Source organism: Tenrec ecaudatus, chromosome 8 (assembly GCF_050624435.1).
Source record: "Tenrec ecaudatus isolate mTenEca1 chromosome 8, mTenEca1.hap1, whole genome shotgun sequence".
NCBI classification, from domain to species: domain Eukaryota; kingdom Metazoa; phylum Chordata; class Mammalia; order Afrosoricida; family Tenrecidae; genus Tenrec; species Tenrec ecaudatus.
This window is the reverse complement of record NC_134537.1, coordinates 90,116,227-90,137,192: the sequence shown is the minus strand read 5'-3', so window position 1 is coordinate 90,137,192 and position 20,966 is coordinate 90,116,227. Positions and strand designations below refer to the sequence as shown.

Genomic DNA, 20,966 nt, shown 5'->3' with positions numbered 1-20,966 from the left:
TGTGTAATGCTGACCGCCAGGCCTGTGTACACTCCAGGATGAGAAGCAGATGTTCCCATGGGTGGAGCTACAGGGAAGCTGCCTTCTGTTCCCACCTCAGCTCAGCCTCTCACCCCCCCACCCAGCCCAGCCCAGCGTGCAGCTTCCGTCCGAGCGCCTTCCAGAGCGGTCAGCACTGTGGCCTCTGCTTCCTCCTGCTCCAGACCTCTCCAGAAGGAGTCGGCCTTCTCGGCCATCTCCCCGGAAATGTCTCTCCCAGCACTGGCAGCGACTCTGTCCTCAGAGCTCTCTTTTTCCGGAGACTCAACAGGCACCACCTGGGAGCTGTTTGACCTTGTCTAGCTGAGCTTCAGTTTCCCTAATAGACCCAGCAGCTCCCGTTTTTATCCCTACCATCCCTTCAGTGAAGTGAAAATGGTGTTTGTCAAATGCCTACCATAGGCATAGCACAGAGCCAGGGCTTATAGGCACACAGAGTGGACATCCATTCATCTCTACAGCCTCTGTCGCCATCTGGAATTTCCCAGTTCAGCGTCTGTTTCCTTGTTTAGTGTTGGTTTTCCTCCCTGGGATGGCAGCTCCTCTGTCTTACCCAACACCAGACTGGTACCTACCTGGCCCACCAGGCTGGTTGCCATAGCAGGGTGGGCTCTGACTCAGGGCGACTCTGAGAGCAACAGAACAAACACCACTTGGTTCTGTGACGTCACTCAGGAGCCCTGGCTGTGGATCGAGTGAAGCATCGGTGCGCTAAACTCTGTTAGAGCCACCTGCCACTCGGTGGTGAAAAAGAAAGCCGTCTGCTCCCCAAAGACCTACAGGCTCCGAAACCCGACAGAGTGCTACTCCTCCGTCCCCATAGGGTCACTGTGAGCCAGAGTCAACCGACGGGCAGTGGCCGGGTGTAGCGTGGTGCTGCGACGCTGGAGTTCATCGCTGTGACCACTTGTATTGTGGGTGTCTTCAAAACTAGGGGGGTGTCCTCTCAGCACCATGCCAGACAGTCATCTGCTCTGAGCCATAGAGTCAGAATCAGATCACCAGGCTCTTATTACTGGTCTGTGTTGGCCTGGACTCGCCACTGACAGCGGCCTCCTTGGTGCACCGGCTGGCATTGGACCTGGTGGTTGCAGGGCGTCCGGCCTCAAGGCCGCCAGACTCTGGCCCCCGCAGTACAGCAGTCACCTGGCTGATCGTAGGTGCTCACGAAGTGTTTGCTGCAGACAGATGGGATAAAGGATGAAACAGTGCCTTCTTGGGACTAAAGGCCCAGTGGGGGCTGGCTGGGCTCTGCTCTCCGCTCAGTACCCCTCCCCTCACCCAAAGTGGGCATGATTTTCTCAAGAGATCCTCAAGGCCAGTCCTTTTCTTGTTTACTCCTCAAATGGGGTTGGAGTGTGAATGCTGCTCTGGGGGTGATGGGCACGGACACCTGGGGTGGGATTGTACACACACTGCACCTGGTGCCAGGTCAGAGCACAGCTCAGCCCCTGGCCTCTTTCTGTCCCCAGCCGCCTTTCTTGGTGACATTGCCCTGGATGAAGAGGACTTGAGGGCCTTCCAGGTGCAACAGGCTGCAGACCTCAGGCAGCGGGCGGCTGCTCGTTCTTCCAACAAAGTTGCAGGTACCCTGGGGGTGGATAGCCTTCTGATGCCCCGGGGATAGGGACCAGACTCAGGCAAACAGAGAACCTCCTCCTCCTAGCCACAGGGAAAGTCATGGTTCCTAGACGGAGACCATGAACTTGACTGCAGTGTCAGGGTCTGGGGGATGGCTTCCCTCTTCCGCCTAAGGAATAGTTAGTTTAGCTCTATCCCAGAGCTGAGACCCAACATCCTTTCTGCTCAGTCTCCCAAGCACTTCCAGAAACACTATCTAACTTGTCTACCTCAATCACCTTCAAAGGTAGGTGTTAGGACATGTCTCGGTTGACACGAACACAGACTAAGCTTCACCACACGAGTCAGTGCCAGAGCCAGGACCCGAAATCTCAGCCTTGTCTCTTCCTTCACCCTTCATGCTCTCTCCTCTTGCTTCTACTTTGCAAACGTGTACGCATCCTTCAAGGCCCATGTCAAGAGCTTCTCTGATGAAACAGCCCCTGACTGGTCCAGACATACATACATATGTCTGTCTCCATTGTCTGGACACCCTCCCTGCTCTGTGCTGACACACTGACATTGTTAGACTCTGTGTCTGCCTCTCAAAGCAGCAGGCTTCTCAGAGGAGAAAGGACCCCTTTGGAACTCAGATGCCCCGTCCTCAGCGCCCAACCCCCACCCGCCCGTGGTTCCTAGGGAGTGGACAGAGCTGTCGCTCAGCTTTTCAGCAACGTCATTCCTCGGATATCTAATTTGCCCCATTGTCTCCTTTTCCGGCTGCCACCTGCTTTCCGCCAACTCCTTCCTCCTTCAAAACCCAGGGAACTCCACCGTTCCTGACAGCCAGAGCGCCAGAGGCCAGCGTCAGCGGAAGCCCCGAGGAAGATGGAGAGGCAGACCCCGGAGTCGACGGGCGGCCACATCCCGACTGGAGCGGGTGTGGCCAGATGGGGTCATCCCCTTTGTCATAGGGGGAAACTTTACCGGTGAGCCAGGGCCCTGGAGGCACCCTTGGGACCACCCCACCTGTCTCTCCGAGCGGCCTGCACACAGGACAGGGGGACTCTCTAGCGGTGGGTGGAGGTGGGACCAGGTGGACACCGGGACAGCCTGGCCCCCTTTGTCGTGGCAGGCAGCCAGAGGGCAGTCTTCCGGCAGGCCATGAGACACTGGGAAAAGAACACCTGTGTCACCTTCCTGGAGCGCACGGACGAGGACAGCTATATTGTATTCACCTATCGACCCTGCGGGTGAGCAGGGGCCCCTGGGTACCGCCGGCTCAGGCATTGCAGGGACCCACGTTCTGCGCCCCTCCCCCGCAACTGCAGCGGCCCCTGCACCTGGACCCGCCCCCTCCTGCCATCAGCTATCTCCCCAGGAACTGCCCCTTTGAAGTGAGGATGACCCCCAGCACCTAGGTTGCGGCCTGGGTGTGCTAAGCTCATATCCCTCCCCTGCCCCTCCGTACCCACCCGCCCCTGCAGCCTCGCCCGGCCCCTGAGTGGATGCACTCCCCCAGCTCGGGACCGCCCCCCTGAGCTGGTCCCGCCCCCCAGGTGCTGCTCTTACGTGGGTCGCCGAGGAGGAGGCCCCCAGGCCATCTCCATCGGAAAGAACTGCGACAAGTTTGGCATCGTGGTCCACGAGCTGGGTCACGTCATCGGCTTCTGGCACGAGCACACGCGGCCGGACCGGGACCGCCACGTCTCCATCGTGCGCGAGAACATCCAGCCAGGTACGTGGCCCCAGCCCCTCCCTCCAGGGCCTCTGATAGGGTGCGATCGCCCGCAGCGACAGCGCCTTTGCCTTCTCAGCACCGCAGTGCAGCCACGTCTGTCCACGTCTCCACGCCTGAGGCTCCGAGACCGCTAGCCAGACGTGGGGCTGCTTTGGGGACGGGGTGGGACAGCAGGAACACCCCAACCAGGGCTGGGTGGGGGCGTGGCCAGCCGGATCACGGATGCCAGGGCTTATTCTCCATCTTGATCCTGCCTACTGTCATCCGTCCTCTGAGGATTTCTCTTCTATTATTTCTCCTCACCATTTCTCTCCCCGGAGCCGCCTGGGTGGTGCAGATGGCCATGCCGTGGCAGAAAGCCCTGGCCATCTGTAATGGAGGGCAGTTCTGCCTTGGTTCACACAGGACTGCTATGAGTCGAAGTGGACACTGTGGCGCCTATCTGGGGTTTTTGTTGTTGCTGGTGCTGCTATTGTTTGTTTTATCTCTCCCGTCCCCCGCAGCCCCCTTTCTGCCTCCTCTCTCTCTCTTTCTCTCTCTCCTCTTCAGGCTTCCTCCACTCTCCACTGCCTCCTTCCAGGCTGTAGCTCTAGACCTGGGTGCTTCCTCCCCACATTCCTTTGAGTCTTTCCTCCAGAAAGCCCTCCACTCACTCCGCCCCTCTGCTGGACAGGACTCTTCTAGAGACCCTCCCTCCCCTCCCCCAGGCTTCTCTTGGCTGCTCCCCGGCCAGCAGGTGGGGAGGACACCTCTCAGGTACAGGAAGGACCCCATTCCCGACTCGGGACAGGAGGCTGCGTGTCTCCCCCTGTCCCACACCCCCTTTGCCTCTCGTCTCTGCAGGGCAGGAGTACAACTTCCTGAAGATGGAGTTCCAGGAGGTGGAGTCCCTAGGGGAGACGTATGACTTTGACAGTATCATGCACTACGCCCGGAACACATTTTCCAGGTGAGAGTTGGAGCCAGGCCTCTCCGGGGCAGCCTGGGCCTGCCCGCCACTGGGTAGACCATTCTCTTTCCCTCCTGCTTCCCGCCAGCCTGGTCCTGCTGGGGTCGTGGCCCAGGATAAAGAGTTGTTCTCTGGGCAGCCTTTGTCCCTGGTCAGAGGCTCCGTGCGCACTGCCTGCCCTGTGGTCCTCTTCCTCATGTGAATTCATCAGAACTGAAGCCCCCCCAAACCAAAGTTCTTTCCCCACTACAGTACCTCCCCAGGAGCCTGAGCCCCAGCAGCTCTGCAAGTCAGTTGTTGGGCCACAGCTGGGGGGTTGGGGTGGGAGGCGCAGCAGGCAGAGGGAGCACACGTCCAATTGGCCCTTCCCAGGGCCCAGGGAGGCATCTTTCTGACACAGACTAAAGCCTAGCTCAGTGGTTCTCAACCTGTGGGTCTCGACCCCTTTGGAGGTCAAATGACCCTTTCACAGGGATTCATAACAGTAGCAAAATGACAGTTATAAAGTAGCAACGAAAATAATTTGATAAATGGGGGGTCACCACAACATGAGGAACTGTATTAAAGGTTCGAGGCATTAGGAAGGTTGAGAACCACTGGCCTAGCCCTTACCCTGATTCCCAGACACACACACTCTCCCACTCCCTACGCAGGGCCCACCTTAGTCAGGGTGGCCCTGCTGGAAAACTGTCCTTGGCCACTTGCCAGGAGAAAGGACGCCAGGTTGATGGGGTCCAGGTGGGCCCACCGCTGCCCACTGCTGAAGAGGTCCCGCCGTGCTTCGAGTACAGCTTCTCAGAGGAGTGTGGGAACTGGCTTTCCCATGCCTGACTCTTTCCTCATCCGCCCTCTGCCCTCCCTGCCCCACACTAAATCCCACACTCTCTGCCTCTAGACCTGAGGGAACAGAGACCAAGGAAGGGCGGTGAGGTCATTCTGCCCCCACCCTACAGACTCCCACCCTGATACTTCCCACAACCTCCCACCCCCTCCGCCCCTCCCCCATCTCCTGCTGTGTTCCACCCAGCTGGGTGTGAGTCAGGGGCCCAGGGGAGGTCCAGGGCTGCTGTTTCCCCTTGTTCTGCTCCTCCCTGACGGGAATGCCCAGGATTTCAAGATGAGGAACCAGTGGGAGGCAGGAGGCACTGATGGCCTGGTTGCTAGCAGAGTCTGGTCTGGCCCAGGTGGAGCCTGGCCTGGCTCTGCTCTAGGTTCTGTCAGAGCCGCCATGTGGCCCTGGATAGTACTGGCAAGTTCGGGCTGGCTGGTCAGTATGAGGGGTACAAGAAGCAGACATGGCTGGGGAGGGAGACAAGAGGGACCTGGGGTCCCTAGCTCCCCTGTGGCTAGAAGTTGGGCCTGACTGGTCTAGATGCACCAGTGGACCCAGATCCCTGACCTCCCAACATGTTCCTGGTGTGGCTGCCACGGAGCAGGGTGGCTGCTGGTCAGTGGGCAGCTTAATAACAGGGTGCGACATCTCCGCCCTTCCCTGACCCTGCTGAGGAATGTCTGGGCTCAGGCAGGGTCACAACCTGTGGGCACAGGGAGGCACGCTGCCATCTGTACGACTCACCCGGGGCTGGGCTTTCCCTTCCCAGGGGCATCTTCCTAGACACCATCGTTCCTAAGTATGAGGTGAACGGGGTGAAACCTCCCATTGGCCAGAGGACCCGGCTCAGCAAGGGGGACATTGCTCAGGCCCGCAAGCTCTACAAGTGCCCAGGTTTGTGTTCCTAGCACAATGCCGGGGAGGAAAGGGGCCAGGGCCTAGGGCCTCCGGAAACTGAGAGATGCAAGTCTTAGAGAATGAAAGAGGCTACCTGGTATGGGGAAGAGGGGGCACAGGAGAGGAGCAGCCTCACAGCAAGGGACCAAATGGGCAAGGGGCCGGGGTGGTGAGATACTGAAGTCATGAGAGAGGGAGGCACAGTGCGACCGGAAAGGGGGGTTGGGGCAGGGTGACCAGAGCAGTCCCGAGGGAGGGCGGTGGACAAAGCCAGCAAGACCCACGAGGGGGGAGGTTGACACCAGAGCTTGACCATAGCTCTGGAGCCCATGTTGCCTTGACAACTTGGCAGCCGGTTACCCTGGCAGCACTAGCCTTGGTGAGGTAGGATGGGATGTGCTTATAGGTGAGAAGAGGTGGGGTGGATCTTAAAGAGACAGGACTAGTCCAGACTCCCTCTTCCCTTGAGCCATTCTCTCCGAACAGAGAATACATAGGGCTGAGGAGGGGTGAGGGATTGGGGTGGGGGAGCAGATTCCAGCCTGTTCTTTTCCTCAACAGCCTGTGGAGAGACGCTGCAAGACAGCACAGGCAACTTCTCCTCCCCCGAGTACCCCAATGGCTACTCTGCCCATGTGCACTGCGTGTGGCGCATCTCCGTCACCCCCGGGGAAAAGGTAACCTCACCCCCGCCCCAACTCCCACCAGTCCTTCCTCCTCAGGACCTTAGCTCAGGGATTTGGCTCCAAAGTAGGAGTGAATTTGTTGTGATGACCCACCTAGCTAATGCCCCTCTGTACCTGGGTACCAGCTACACTGAGGACAGGCTCCCTGCCACTCAGAGCCGGCCATCCCTCTCAGATGAACTGGAAGGGAGTGTTAACTGCGCGGTAGAACGTCCTACACGCCAGGTGCTTCTCGTACAGGCCTCAAATTGTTCTCACAGCCACCCTGTACCTCCATTTTATACGTAAGGAAACGAGGCACAGCAAAGGAACTCACATCAAGGGCTGAAGTGCGACTGGGTCTGGAGTCCAGCCCCGGCCTCTCCCCCAATGACCCGAATGGCCTTGAGTTGGCTCTGCACTGGCCCTCAGTGCTCCTAGCAGTCTCCTCTCCTGGTCTGACAAGCTGTCACCCTGGGACACAGTGAAGGAGCTTGGTCCCTGTGCATGTCTCCCTCCCATTTCTCCTTTCCTCTTACTGCACACACACATACACACACACACACGCACATTAGAGCCCATGGGTACTCGTTCCTGGGACCTGGTTTTCGGGCTGCGACACTCCCTCCCTTTCTGCTCTCTCCACCATCTGCTGAACAAGGTTTGCTTCAGAGAGAAGTCTTGCCTCCACCGTCTCACTCACCTTCGTGTGAATAAGTGCCTGGTCCTCACAAGTGCTGCCACTGTGGGGTTAGCTTAGGGCAAACTATAGAAGGGGGGTCCATGTGATCTCTATCTTCAAGGCCTGGAGGAAAGCCTTTCCTGAGCATCTTGTCCCCACCACACGGAACTAACGGGGCATCTGCCAGGAGTGTCTGGCCCCAAGCACACGGAAGCTTAACATTAGAAGGACCCAGAGCCATCTGGTCCAGTCTTCCCCATCAGGGTTGTTTGCCATCTGTTTGGATACCCTGTTGGCATAGTGGTTACCTGTTGGGCTGCGATCTGCAAGGTTGACAGTTCGAAACCACCAGCAGCTCCTCGGGAGAAAGAGTGGGCTTTCTACTCCCATCAACAGTCCCCGTCTTGGGAACTCACAGGAGCAGTTGTACCCTGCTCCGTAGGGTCGCTGTCAGTCAGCACTGGCTCAATGGCAGTGAGGTTTCTGAGTTCCGTTCTGTTCTCCAGCCAGCTCTTAATGTTAGACTCTCTGGATTTTAAGGAAAACCACTCCCTATGAAACCTACAACTTGCCCCAATATTTCCCTGTAGAAAAATTCGGAATCTCGCTCCCACTTCCCTGTTTTAGCTCTCCGACATGCCAGGCCATTCTCATGCCTTTCCAGAGACCTCCAGGGTCAGGTCTCACGGCCAGCCAGGGCCTCCTCTGGCTTTCTTTTTGTAGCTGCTAGGAGCGAACTTTAAGACTATTTCCCGTGACTGGAACTTGGTGCCTAATAGGCTGGTGCAGCCTCCAGCTGGATTTGATTTTATTCTTGGTCCCCTGCTCATTCCAACACCTCAGATCACTGTGAATGCAGAATTCCACGCATGGCAGCCATCCCTCTTACCTCTGCCAGGTGCTAATTTGATAGACATGTATTCTGGGTCTTCATCTTGGTCTTTGGTCAAAATATCGAGCAGCACATGAGGGGGGATATGGAGAATGGACATTGAGCCATTCATCTGTAGGCTTTAGGTGTAGGTGTAGTTTATAGGCTTCAGTTGTGATGCCACTTAGTGTCATTACCATCCGGGTTACGGTTCACCCCCTTGACGACAGAGGGGCCACGTAGACATGTTGACTGGGAATGCACGGCTCAGCCTGGCTCAGCCAGTGTTCTTAACACAGCTGGAACGCCTTATCAAAACCAAATCCACTCTTGCACAGTTGATGAAACCTCTTTTTGAAAGGAAGAGAAATCCACTCTTTAAGAAGCAAGAGGAATTGGGTGTGCTTTGTTTCAAGTGAACCCCAACAGGCCCCTTGTCATCAAGAGTCTCTCTCCTAAATGGCCCTAGACTGTCATCATCGGACATTGCCGTCCAGCCCTGTGGGTAGCAATTCCCAGAATTCCACTCCCAGCTCTTCTTCAACACACACACACACACACACACACACACACACACCTGAAGATTAGGAGAGCATCTGTTCTAAGCTCTCAAGATGACAGAGACTGATCACATTCGCAAGTTACTTGAATGACCTCAGGTGTCATTGGGAGCCTAGGCACAACGGCCAATTGAAAGAGAAGAGATTCTACCGTCGCCCCTCCTTCCATGCTCTGGAGGCGCCTTTCCTTCCCAAGTGATGTTTATTTTATTATCATTATTGCATCATTGACAAGTTATTCTCATTTAAACCGGGTTGTATTGAGGGGAGTCATTCTGCCATCCCCTGTGGTTAGCATTCTACCATCCTCCCTCCTCAGAAAGGATCCTGCCCCTCCTTTGCTTGTTGTTTCTGTTGTCCTCATTCTGAGCCTCTCACTGCGCTCCTGGTGCCTTGGCCCCCTTCATGTCTGCCAAGGGCTTCCACTACTCCACCCTGTTTTGGACTGTTTCACCCAAAGGCCATCATCATAACAGCTAAAGGTTCTTAAGCCTACAGTTGGCCAGACACGTGTTGCCTTCTTCATGTATGGCATATTTTTTAGCACAGAACCTTATAAGCCAAGTACTAACAGCACCCCCATTTTTCACATGAGAATGCAGGGTTGGAAAAAACAAGCAACAGACCCACAGATCATACAGAACCTGGTCTATGACTCAAAAGTCTATGAGTGCAATACTGCCAAACAGAGATGAAATAGCCATCTCTTAGTGACCTCGGAGTGTCAGAGGACTGTGCTCCCACGGTTTCAGGGGCTGATTGTTTAGCAGTTGCTCACCAGGGTTTCCTTCAGGCTGGGAGTGGGGTAGCTTGGGCAGACTCAAACCCCTAACCCTTTGGTTAGCAGCCCAGCGCATCCATCCTTTTCACTACCCAGGGGGCTCCTCTTGCCATACCATGCGTATTCTACAACCCTGCTCCGTTTCAGTGGTTCGGTGCTCATCAGCGGGTATGTGTGCCTACTCTGTGCTCGGCACCTGGGCAAGCACCGGAAAGATGTGTAAGACAGACTGTATCCCTGAGGAGCACAGAACTGGGTGGAGTGTTTGTTTGGGTCATTCTGCTCAGAGTTCTACTCAGTAGGCAGAAGTATGGATGTTCCTTCCCTGTTAACCCAGACGGACCTGGACTGGCTCTTGTCTCTCTCGAGGACATATGGCCCTGCTCCGGGAGCCTCTCTGTGCCACAGATCTTCTCCCTCCATAAATCCAAGAAAACTTCCTATATTTTTTTGAGGGCCTGCCAAGAGCTCCAGGAGTTCTGGCCGTATAGTGGGTTATGATGTTAACTCAAAAGATCAGCAGTTCAAATCCATTAGCCACTCCATGGGAGAAAGATGAGGCTGTCTGCTTCCATAGAGATATACAGTCTTGGAAACTCTATGAGGCAGTTCTGCTCTGTCCTGTCCTGTCAGTGCGAGTCGGGAGTTATCTCCTGATGGCAGTGGTTTCTTGTTTGACAGTTATGTGCCAGGCAGAGTATTAAGCATCTTATATGCATTGTCTCGTTTTTCTTACAACAATTTTATGACACAGGTAGGAGGGAGCTTCAAAAAGTTAGTGGGAAAAGAATCAAAAGATATTGGGGGTGGGGGTGGATGGACTGAAAAGAAGATACTGGAATTTTCCCACAAATTTATGAAGCTGTTCCTTGTATTACCCCCGTAGTATCGATCATAGCTTCCCAAATTTATATGGCCTACTAACCCCATTTCCACAAAAACTCCAAAACTAAATTCTTAGCCCTGCTCCCCAGGAATTAAAAACTTTGGTGCTATAGTCCATAATCCTGGTTAAAGTGTAGATATCTGCATTTGCAGCTCCCTCCCCCCCCCCCCCCCCCGCCCCCTGTCCCCTGCTGCACCATCAATCTAGCCCCCCACCCCCGCCCCTGGAAGCACTTTGGCTCACTTTGGGAAACACCGGTCTAGATAAAGGATTGAGGCTCAAAGGAGTTGAGTAATCTGCCCCAGTTTACATAGGTCGGAGTGGGGAGCCAGCATTCAGACGGAGGGTTGCCTGACTCCAAAGTCTATCCTCTTTCAACAGTGGCCCTTAACTAAAGCCACCTGCTGTCGCAGGTGAACTTTGGCTGTTACTGGGCTGCTGAGAGTTTGTTTTTAGCTTGTTTTCCAGTTGATTCTGTTTGTCTCCAGAAAGGTGACAAAGCTACAAATCCACTACAATAGTGTATGCCATGGATGTGCGCAGTAAGAGGAAGTGCCGCTCGGAAAGCCTCCCTCTGTGTCCTGCCCTTGTCTCTACCTCAGGTCATTAGTAGCTGACCCAAAGAAGACCTTTACCTTTCTTAAGCAGTAGAGGAAATTACGATAGGTCCTTAATGCAAAAGAGTGTTTTAAGAGCGGGATGGATCATGACTCACAGGTCAAATGCTGCCAAGGAGAGGAGAATGTAAAATGCCTTTCGGATTTGCTGGTCTTAGCCCCGTCTCGGCCTTCTGATAGTCTTCAAAGCCCGTCCAAACCCCAGATCCTCCGTAATGCTGCCCAGGCCCCAGCCCCCCCCCCCCACACACACAAACAGGCAAGTATGTGAAAAGTCTGGTCTGGCTTTCTAAATCCTTATTTTGTGTGTGTTGCAGGGCGTGGGTCTCTGACATGAAGTAATGCTTGTTCTGGGCATAGCTGCCGAGCAAAAGCAGCGGGCAGATCCAGGGAGGTCGCGTGGAATAGTGGTTAAAGGTGTATGTTTAGGAGGCAAAATGTCTGAGTGCTTTTTATTGGGATGTAATCTTGGAGTCCCTGGGTAGTACAAGCATTTGGTTGCTAACAGAAAGGTGGGCTGTTCAATTCACCTAGAGATGCCTCAGAAGAAAGGCCTGGTTATCTGCTCCTGAAATAGTACCCATTGGAAATCCTGGATCACAAGTCTACTCTGACACCGTGAGTTAGAATCGACTGGAGGGCAGCTGGGTCTTTCCTCCAACCTGGGGGAAGTTGCTTAACCTCCTCGTGCCTTTGTTTTCCTGTCTATAAATGGGCTTAGCGATAGCCAATCTGTCCAGGGATTGATATTAGGATTAAACATGTTCATCTACATAAAGTGCTTAGAGCAGTGCCTAGAACGTAGTGATGATTACTGGTAGCTGCTATCATATATATTCTTGATCTCGTAAATAAATCAACCCTGGTTAACTGGCCCACAGGCCCCCTTCGTCTCATTCTACTTTCAGGATTCTGGTCTTAACCCTTTCTGTATCAAAGCACCTTATGCAAGCTCAGTGATAACAGTGCAGTTAACATGTGCTGACCAGTGTGCCGGGCTCTTGCAAGCTTTACAAATGTTGACTTCATTCCCCTCCACCCTATGAGGTGGGTGCTAGCGTTGACCAGACCAGGCTTCAGTGAGTGGCTTGGGACTCATGACATCCTGTGTGTGTCTGACAGGAGCTGATCCACAGGGGCTTTCAGTGTCTGGGGAGAGTCAAATCTTCAAGCTTTCAGTTAAGAGCTGAGTGATTTAACCATTCTCTGCCCATGGACCCCGCTGCTGTTGCAAACAAGCATTCCAACGTATAGACAAGGAGGAGTTAAGTGGCACCTTTCGGGTCATGCAACAAAGCCAGGCTGGACACCAGGCAGTGTGTGTGTGTGCGGGGTAGGGTGGGGGGACTGTGGTAAAGGGGGAGTTCAATAGCACTGTGGCTAACTGCTAAAATGAAAAAACATTGTTCTCTCGCTTCACTTCTTTTCTGGGAGACTTTGCCTCCAGGAAGTTCTTTATCTCTGCTAACCACTAGGTCAGCAGTTCAAACCCCTCCATCATTCCGAGAGGGAGAAAGGTGAAACTGGCCGCTCTGGTAAGAATGGCTCTGAGTCAGACTCAGCTTGATGGCGTGGCTTCGGTTCTTTAGGTAAGGACGTCACTTAAGGAGCCCTAGTCATGCATCTGTTAGGTTAAGAATTCAGTGGCAAGTGGCTAGGGAGGAAGCGGTGACAGCCAGCTTCTGTGAGAGGACAGCCTTGTGGAGCAGGGTTTAACCCTGTGGAGCAGGTCTCCTCCAGCCAATGGGGTTGCTATGGATCAGAATCCACTTGGCAACAGCACTTCGCTGAGAGGCCCCTGGGCCGTGCAAACAGTTAATACCTGACTACCAAGTCGTCTGCAGGTTGCCTTTGAGCCCACCCAGAGTTGCCACCGAAGAGAGGCCTGGCCATCAAGCCCTATGGCGCAGTTCTGCTCCGGAGTACGGGGCGGGGCCATGAGTTGGGACAACAGGGTTATGCACCTCGTGTGACCCTCTGCATTCCCTGGTGGAGGAGATGGGTGCTTCCCGCCACCATCTTTTCAGACAAAGACACTGAGCCTCAAAGAAGCCCCGTTACAGGCCCATGCCACAGAGCAGGATGTGGCGGTGCTGGCCAGGTTCACTTTGGCCCAGGGCAGTGCTCCTGCCACAGGACAGAAGTCATTACAACTCGTCGGTCCCAGTACAGCCCCCCTGCGCCTCCCTGAGTGTGTCCCTAACCGCCAGCACGCTTCTACCTGCTGAGTGGGGTAACCTTGGGCCCCTCCTGCCCACAAGGCAGGGCCTTGGGCATTCTGCTGCTGGGCAGGGTTTCTTCAGAGGGCCTGAAGTCCAAAGCCAGGCGGCCTCCTTCTTCTCCCCAGCACTTACTTCTTAACGAGACATTTTTGTTGGTTGTTCACACAAACAACCCTGCCCCTCCAGTCCATTCGCAGCTCATAGCCTCCCCACGGGGCAGAGGAGAACTGCTCGCTGGGGTTCCTGAGGTCGTAAGCCTTTACGAGAACAGAAAATCTCATTTTTCACTGGAGGAGTGCCTGGTGGGTTCAAACTGCTGACCTTGTGACCTTGTGGTTAGCAGCCCAACCCGTAACCCAGAACACCACCAGGGTTCCTGTTAGTTTGATAGTACCTAATATAGTCAATATTCTTCACCGACATATGCATTAAAAAAAAAAAAGACCTTCTATACGAATTTAAGGTCTTGGCAGCCTTGGTTGATGCAACGATTATTGTGGTCATTCTGGGTCAGGCCAGCCATCCGTCACTTCCACGGCTGCTTAGTAGCTTGTCGACTCCGTTTCCCTTCATTTCTGATGCACTCACCTCCCTCAGACCTCTGCTGCAGGGTGTTTCATGGAAGCTTTTTAAAATCATTTTATTGGGGGCTCATACAACTCTTGCCACAATCCATAAATCAATTGAATCAAGCATGGATGTGCATATGTTGCCCTCATTCTTGTATAGACATTTACTTTCTATTGAGCCCTTGGTATCAACTGTTCCCCCCCTCCCCATAACTCCATTAGACGGTACATTGTTAATATTTTCATCTCTCCCACCGACCGCTGTCTCCCTTCCCCCATGCTTTCTGTTGTTCGTCCCCTTGCAGAGGGGTGCATGGTTATATGTCGATCATTGCGATTAGTTTCCCCTTTCTCCCTTCCTGGGAAGCTTTTCCAAGTGTCAGGTATTACTCGCCATGCTAGGATAAATGTTTTAAAACATGCATCTTTGTACTCGTGGGCAAGTCTGTCTGTAGAGCAGATTCCTTCAAGCACAATCTCACTTATTTATTTCAACGATATTCACCGGCATATCTGCTCCATGCCAGGCACGGGGCTTCCCCCAGCGAACCGAACAGACAACATCCGTGTCCTTCTGGACTTTGTGTTTTGGCGCAGTCTGGGGGGCGATGAACAGTAAGCGTGTCAACAAGAGCTAGGGAGGAAACCATGCCTTAAGAGGTGAGGGATGGAGGGGGAAACAGGAGAACGCGCCTTTAACAGAAATACCACAAGTCAGTGACTTTAAAGCCGGCAGCGTGCTCTCGCCTCATTCTGGGAGCCAGCTACCCACATTCAGGTTAGCATCTCAGCCATGTTGAGGCCTTCCTTGTTGGTAGCCCCTGATGTTCTCTGGGAGCCCTGGTGGCATAGTGGGTTTTGTGCTGCGCTATTAACCACAAGGTGAGCAGTTCAAACTCTCCAGGCCCACCAAGGGAGAAGGGTGAGGTTGAATGTTCCTGAGAAGATGGACTGCCTCTGAAACCCACAGGAGGAAGGTCTACTCTGCCCACAGGGTTGCTTTGAGTCAGATTGACTCAAAGGCAGCAAGGTGTTTCTGTTTGCTTTGCAGTGAGTTTGAGTCTGTTCCTCTTAGATGGTGGGACTTCATCTCGTATACGTTGGATATGATACCAGGAGGGACTTGTCCTTAAAAGAAAAGAAGCAGCATGCTTGGTAAAGTGGGGGGGGGCAGTGAAAAAGAAGGCCCCTGACAAGATGGATGGACACAGTGATTGCGACCATGGGCTACAACACAACCGAATGGTGGGGATGAAACAAGATCCGGCTGTGTTTTGTTCCTTTGTGCATGGGGTCACTGTGGGTTGGAGCCAACTCAGCAGTCTAACAACAGCAAGTCATTTCTCACAAATCGCCAGCCTTCACCTGTGTATGTCAAGTGCCTGCTCTGGTCTTTTTCTGGCTCAGAAGTGACTAGATGTAGGGCACACCCTAAATTGCTATGCCTTATTAACATAATAATGAAAAGCCTCCTTCCAAACAGGATTGCATCTCAATACGTGTGTGGGTGGGGTCTGAGGGCGGGGAGAAAGGCAGGGCTTTGTACTCCAGTTAAGAGTTAGTCTCGGGAATTCACAGGGACATGGCTACCGGATTCTATAGGGTTGCCATGAGTCAGCACCTACTCTGGCAGGGAGTTTGTGTCTTTTTGTAGGGGTCTGGAGGGGCACAGTTGAATCCCTAACAGGACTGCCACGTATGTGGAGCTGTGAGAGAAGGGCTCATTTGTGCTGGGAGACACTGAGGTAGAAACTAACAAAGGCAAGTATGGGTGAACCTATCCATGACTTTGAAAAATGTCACGGAAAACCTGATCTCATTCTATTGTATCTTTGAGAGCCACAATTAATAAAAGGACCCTCGAGCATAAATACATTAAACTCGGGAGCAAATCAAAAGAAACCAGGGAGGGTGGACCGTGGGCTCATGGGGCAGGTCCAGAGAGGTACATTGTGAAAGGGGAAAACTCACTGCCATCAAGCCGATTCAGAGTCAGAGCCACCCTTTAGCACTGTGTGAAACTGCTCCCATGATTTTCTGAAACTAACTTCTTATGAGAGTAGAAAGCCCTGTCTTTCTCCTGAGGAGCAGCTGGTGGTTTCGAACTGCAGACCTGGCAGCCAGCAGTCCAACATGTAATCACTACTCCACCAGGGCTCATGAAGAGGTGAGAGGCAGTGAGAAGATGGTAGGCTCAATGGAGTGACGGTCTCGGTGATTTGGAGGAATCCTTAGACTCCATGTACTAAAACAAAGTATCCTAAACTCATTGTGTGTGGTGGGGGGAGGGGGTGGTCACAAAAATTTGGCAACGGTAAAAGGTTTCTGAATGCCCAACGGCCAAAGTGTAATTCAAAATCAAACACAATGGATCAGAGATGTTTCTGGCAGCGCTTGCACAGTTGCAAAAAAATGGGGTTGTGAGTGGAAAACAGCTGTGAAGTAGGAGTGGGAACATCAGGGGGTAGTGTGGGGAGGTGGGTGTGGATGGAGATGCAGGGGTCCTGAAACTGAGAGGGTGGCAAGAGTACACATTTGTTGATGATTGCCAAATCTGGGGCAGGACGCGGTGGTGTGTGGCTTAGCGCAGACAGAGAGCCTCAGATAGGAGAGTCACAGAACGGAGAGGCCAGGGCATTGGGAGGGTTACCCAGCTGGGTGTTTAAATCGCCAAGAAATATGACGGGCTCGGTGTCAGAGAGTGACGGTGAGCAAGAAGCTCTTCCTTGACAGACAGCAATCGCTGGTGCCCGCTTGGGCAAATTTTCATCTTGGCTTCCACTCTGCCTGCTTCTAACTCTCCCGTAGCCATAGAGTACAGGACCTTCTTAGCCTCTTCTGCTCCAGCAGGGCACCTGGCCATTCCTCAAGGGCGAGCCCCTTACCCTGGCAGCGCAGAGAAGCTTGCTCACTGTGGTTCTTGCTGGTGGAAACCTTGTATGCAGGCATGTGGGCTCGCTCGGGAAACTTTCCTTTCTGGAGAGTGTGCTTCTCAATTTGTCAGCATGATGACCTCTTCAGGAAAGTTGGTACCTCCTTATCAGTGTACAGCGTTCCTCCAGCAGGAATGAATGAATTCCCACTTAATGAAGCGGAAACAAGTTAATGCTTGGGAGGCAGTGACATCCCTGTGTGGTGGGCTCAATGCCACACACACACACACACACACACACACACACACACACACTCCCCCCATCCCATGGATTTCCTCTCTGAGCAGACCATATGGAGTCCTTCCTAATGTTATCAGCACTTTTAATCATAGAAATTAGGTAACCAATAGAGTCGTAAGTTGTGGAAATGTAATATTTCTTAGACTCTATGGAGACTTACAGCAAAATCTTTCTCCTGTCAATTACATTATGAACAGCAACAATAAACGTCACTGAACAGACGCCTTTCAAACATGTTCTCCTTCTTTAATTACTACTTCATTCCCAAGAAAGTTATTTATTGCCACAGGTTCACAAACACTAATTGCTACCATACTGTAGGCAAAACATCAGAAAATCTGACAAGATCAGCAACTCTGAAAACACCACAGGTAACAAAACAATTCTTCCTGCGTGGAACTCTTGCAGACAAAACCACGGGACCGGAAGCATGTGCGCAGTTGGGTGATGACTACTCTGACCTGAACACATCCCAAGGTTCAAAAAGTGAATCCGCATAGAATTTTTCACCTCCCAGGCATATTGACACATGTAGGCTGGGCTTATGGGGGGGGGATGTTTTTGTTATTCAAACGACAGGGATTATTTCAATAAAAAATACGTTTTTTGCTGAAAAAACAAAATACGTTTCTGCTGAAACACTTCACAGAAATTCTTCCAGACACTCATTTCGGGCCCATCCCCCTCTGATAGTGTCACCTGGTGCAGACTGTCCTCCATGCCGTCTAGTGACACCGCTGATGAGAGGCGTTGGAGCAACACCTTGGGTGTGTGAAGTACCATGTAAGGGTTAGAGGCATGTGGTGTCCTCAATCCACACTTGGGACAGCTGGGTACAGGGACTTGGGGTACTTGACCCAAATGGATCTCCAGCAGAACATGCCCTATAGAGCTGTCACTGAAACCCAGGCTTGTGTGCTTGGGTTTGTTTGTTTGTTTTCACCAAGTGTTCTTTTAATGTCTACACCTTATGCTTTGAAGTCTGTCACAGCACCTCAAGGGCAGGAGTGCATTTTAAAGGCCCTTCAAGGGCAGGAGTCAGACCTGGCCGCCCCCTGCAGAGCAAGCCCTCCATACACCTCGATTGATCACTCAGCCCCGACCCCCTGGGTCTTACACTCCCAGTTCGGAGCCCTCACACCACCCAGGCTCTCCCTATGGCTGTGGAGAGGCAGTCCCTCTGCAGAGGCTGTGATTGATAGGATCTGAGTGGACTGCAATGGCCCATACCAGAGGGAGGCCGCCAAAATGGGCGTGCTGGGCCCTGCTCATTTCTCCGCCTGGGGCGCCTAGGAAGAAGGCTGACCTCAATGGGCGGGTATCTGCTCCGGGGGGGCATTTCTGCTCCAGAAGCTCCTTTTTGGGAACCCCTCACTGTTACCAACTAGCAAACGCGGCCAGTGGTCGTCCCGAGGCTGCCTGAGGTGTAGGGAGCACTGTAACCCTCTCTCTCACCCTCACCCCGTCTCCCCTAGATCATTCTTAACTTCACGTCCATGGATCTCTACCGCAGCCGCCTGTGCTGGTACGACTACGTGGAGGTTCGAGATGGATTCTGGAGAAAGGCACCCCTCCGAGGTAAACCGCACCCCAGCTCGCCCTCCTGCCTCCTCCCACGCTGGCTCCTTCTCCCCAGGAGCTACCTCACGCTCTCTTCATCTTTCTTGGGGGGCCCGATACTGCTGGAAGCAACATCATTGTCCCAGTCACATCACCAGTTCGTTGTGTGACCCGGGACAAGTGCCCTTCCGCTCTGGACCGCACGGTCCTTGACGTGGGCTCCCAGGCCTCCCTGGTAGGGTGGCTGTCCTATGGAGAGGGGAGGGCATCATTGGAACTGGCATTCAGAGGCAGGCAGCAAGTTCTGCCCTGAGCCTGAGAGCATCCCACAGCTCCAGGTTCTGCTGCTCATCCGGGCAATTTCAGAGACCCTGCTTCGCCTGTCTGCCAAGTCCGGTTCAGCATGTCCATTGTGCTGCCAGGGTCAAAAGGGAGCCAATCTGTAACTGACCCCGTGCCTAGGGCAGTGGCCAGTGACGGCTTGCATAGGATCCTTTGTCGCTGTTGGGGTCTACTGGTGGCATAGTGGTTAAACCTTGCCGCTGCTACCAAAAGGTTGGGGCTCTGAATCTACCAGCTGCTCCACGGAGGACAGAGGAGGCAGTCTGCATCATCCGTAACCACGACAGCTCTGGAAATCCCAGGGGGCCAGTTCTACTCTGTCCCGGGTTGCTGTGAGCTGGAACGGATCCCATGACGGCAGTGGGTCCGGATTGGTGTGTGCTGGGGCCAGGGCGGGGCTGGGGACGTCCGAGTTCAAGTCACACAGCAGAAGGGGCTGCTGGGAACATCGCATCAGGGCACAGGGAGCCAGCTGTTTCCTTGAGCGTTTTCCCACTGCACGTGCAGAGGACTGTGACATCTCCGCCTGCTGGCTGCAGCTCGGGGCTGCTCATCCGCCTGAGAAGCCTGGACCCCACGGACTGTGCCTGAAGCAGGCGGACAGACGGATTCCTGCCAACACTTTCTTCTCTTCCTCCCAGTTTATGATATCTGGCTAGTCCTTCCCAGTCCCCCAAAGCAGCTGCCATTACAACACTTCCTCGGGCAGCCGTGTTCCCGTTTCCAAGACTGTGGTTTCTTGTTCGTAACTCGCATTCCTGGGTCAACACCCTCTGTCCCTTTGCAGGAAGTTGGGAAACACCCAGTCTTATTAGGAACACACAAATCATCCTGTGCAGAGGCTTGACTGCTGAGAATTCCACTGGACCCCCCCAGATGTTGCTTCTTGTTGGTTTTCATTTCAAAGGAGGCTCTTCCCCCACCCCTCACCCAACTCAGTCTCCAATCCTGGGATGGACTGGCGTCCGGTTGCATGGCCTACATTTGGTCAAGTGAAAGCATGTTTTAGTGTCCATAGTAGGTTGACACCTGGCCCATGATTTCTGTGCAGGGAGACCAGCTAAGGAACAGTAAGGAAGGGTGATAATGTGCTCTTAAAATCAGACAGACAAATGGAACCCACAGACTGTTGGTTATCAGAAGGCCCCACTTTGCTCCCAGAAACTAACTCCTGTCCCAGGTGCCTGCTGTCCTCCGGAATGGCCTCTGGTTTGCAAGCGCAAGCTAACCCAAGGGGTGCAGTCTCGGGACTGTGTAAGTTAGGTGCTGGGGACCTGCACAGCCGTGGGAAAACTAATAGAGTAGCCACCCTCTAGGCCAGGGACCCCGAGCCCCCACAGAAGTAGGGCAGGCATGCTAAGAGCCAGGTCTGATGTCACACAGGGAGAGGGACTGTCAGCAGGGCCCTCACTGCCCTTCTGCCCACACCATGCAGGCCGCTTCTGCGGGGGCAAGCTCCCTGAACCCATCGTCTCCACCGACAGCCGCCTCTGGGTTGAATTTCGCAGCAGCAGCAATTGGGTTGGAAAGGGCTTCTTCGCTGTCTATGAAGGTACTTCGGGGAGGGTGTGGGAGTAACATGCAAGGCCCCAACTGGAGGGCAGGGGCAAGGCTGGAGGGAGGGTAAAAAGGAGGGCTCAAGTACTTGGAGGGGCAGTGGGATTGACCAGGTCCCGAGGGCACTGGGAAGCAGGGGGTCACACGGGGAGGGCTGGGGGACAGCAGTGAGATGGGGAACGGGGCTGGCAAGCAGGGCAGGGCATTCTGATCCTCCTCCCTTTCCCACTCCCCCTGGGTCCTCAAAGCCATCTGTGGGGGTGATGTGAAAAAGGACAACGGTCACATCCAGTCGCCCAACTACCCGGATGATTACCGGCCCAGCAAAGTCTGCATCTGGCGGATCCAGGTGTCCGAAGGCTTCCACGTGGGCCTCACCTTCCAGTCCTTTGAGGTACCCCCGAGGCCCTGTGATAGGACGCCCAGGCCCCTGGCCTTGTCTGTCTGTCCCCTTACAAGTGTG

The 20,966-nt window shown here is 53.8% G+C and overlaps 1 protein-coding gene across 2 annotated transcripts in view; it reads left to right on the top strand.

Annotated features, from left to right (window-relative positions):
- BMP1 (bone morphogenetic protein 1) overlaps nt 1-20,966 on the top strand; it is a 44,400-nt gene that overhangs the window by 6,741 nt on the left and 16,693 nt on the right. For both annotated transcript variants that reach the window (XM_075556548.1, XM_075556549.1), the window contains exons 2-11: nt 1,512-1,625; nt 2,424-2,588; nt 2,735-2,852; nt 3,159-3,337; nt 4,184-4,289; nt 5,891-6,015; nt 6,580-6,695; nt 18,520-18,622; nt 20,382-20,498; nt 20,752-20,897. In XM_075556548.1, the coding sequence (XP_075412663.1) occupies nt 1,512-1,625; nt 2,424-2,588; nt 2,735-2,852; nt 3,159-3,337; nt 4,184-4,289; nt 5,891-6,015; nt 6,580-6,695; nt 18,520-18,622; nt 20,382-20,498; nt 20,752-20,897 (1,289 nt within the window). The remainder of the gene's footprint in view (nt 1-1,511; nt 1,626-2,423; nt 2,589-2,734; nt 2,853-3,158; nt 3,338-4,183; nt 4,290-5,890; nt 6,016-6,579; nt 6,696-18,519; nt 18,623-20,381; nt 20,499-20,751; nt 20,898-20,966) is intronic.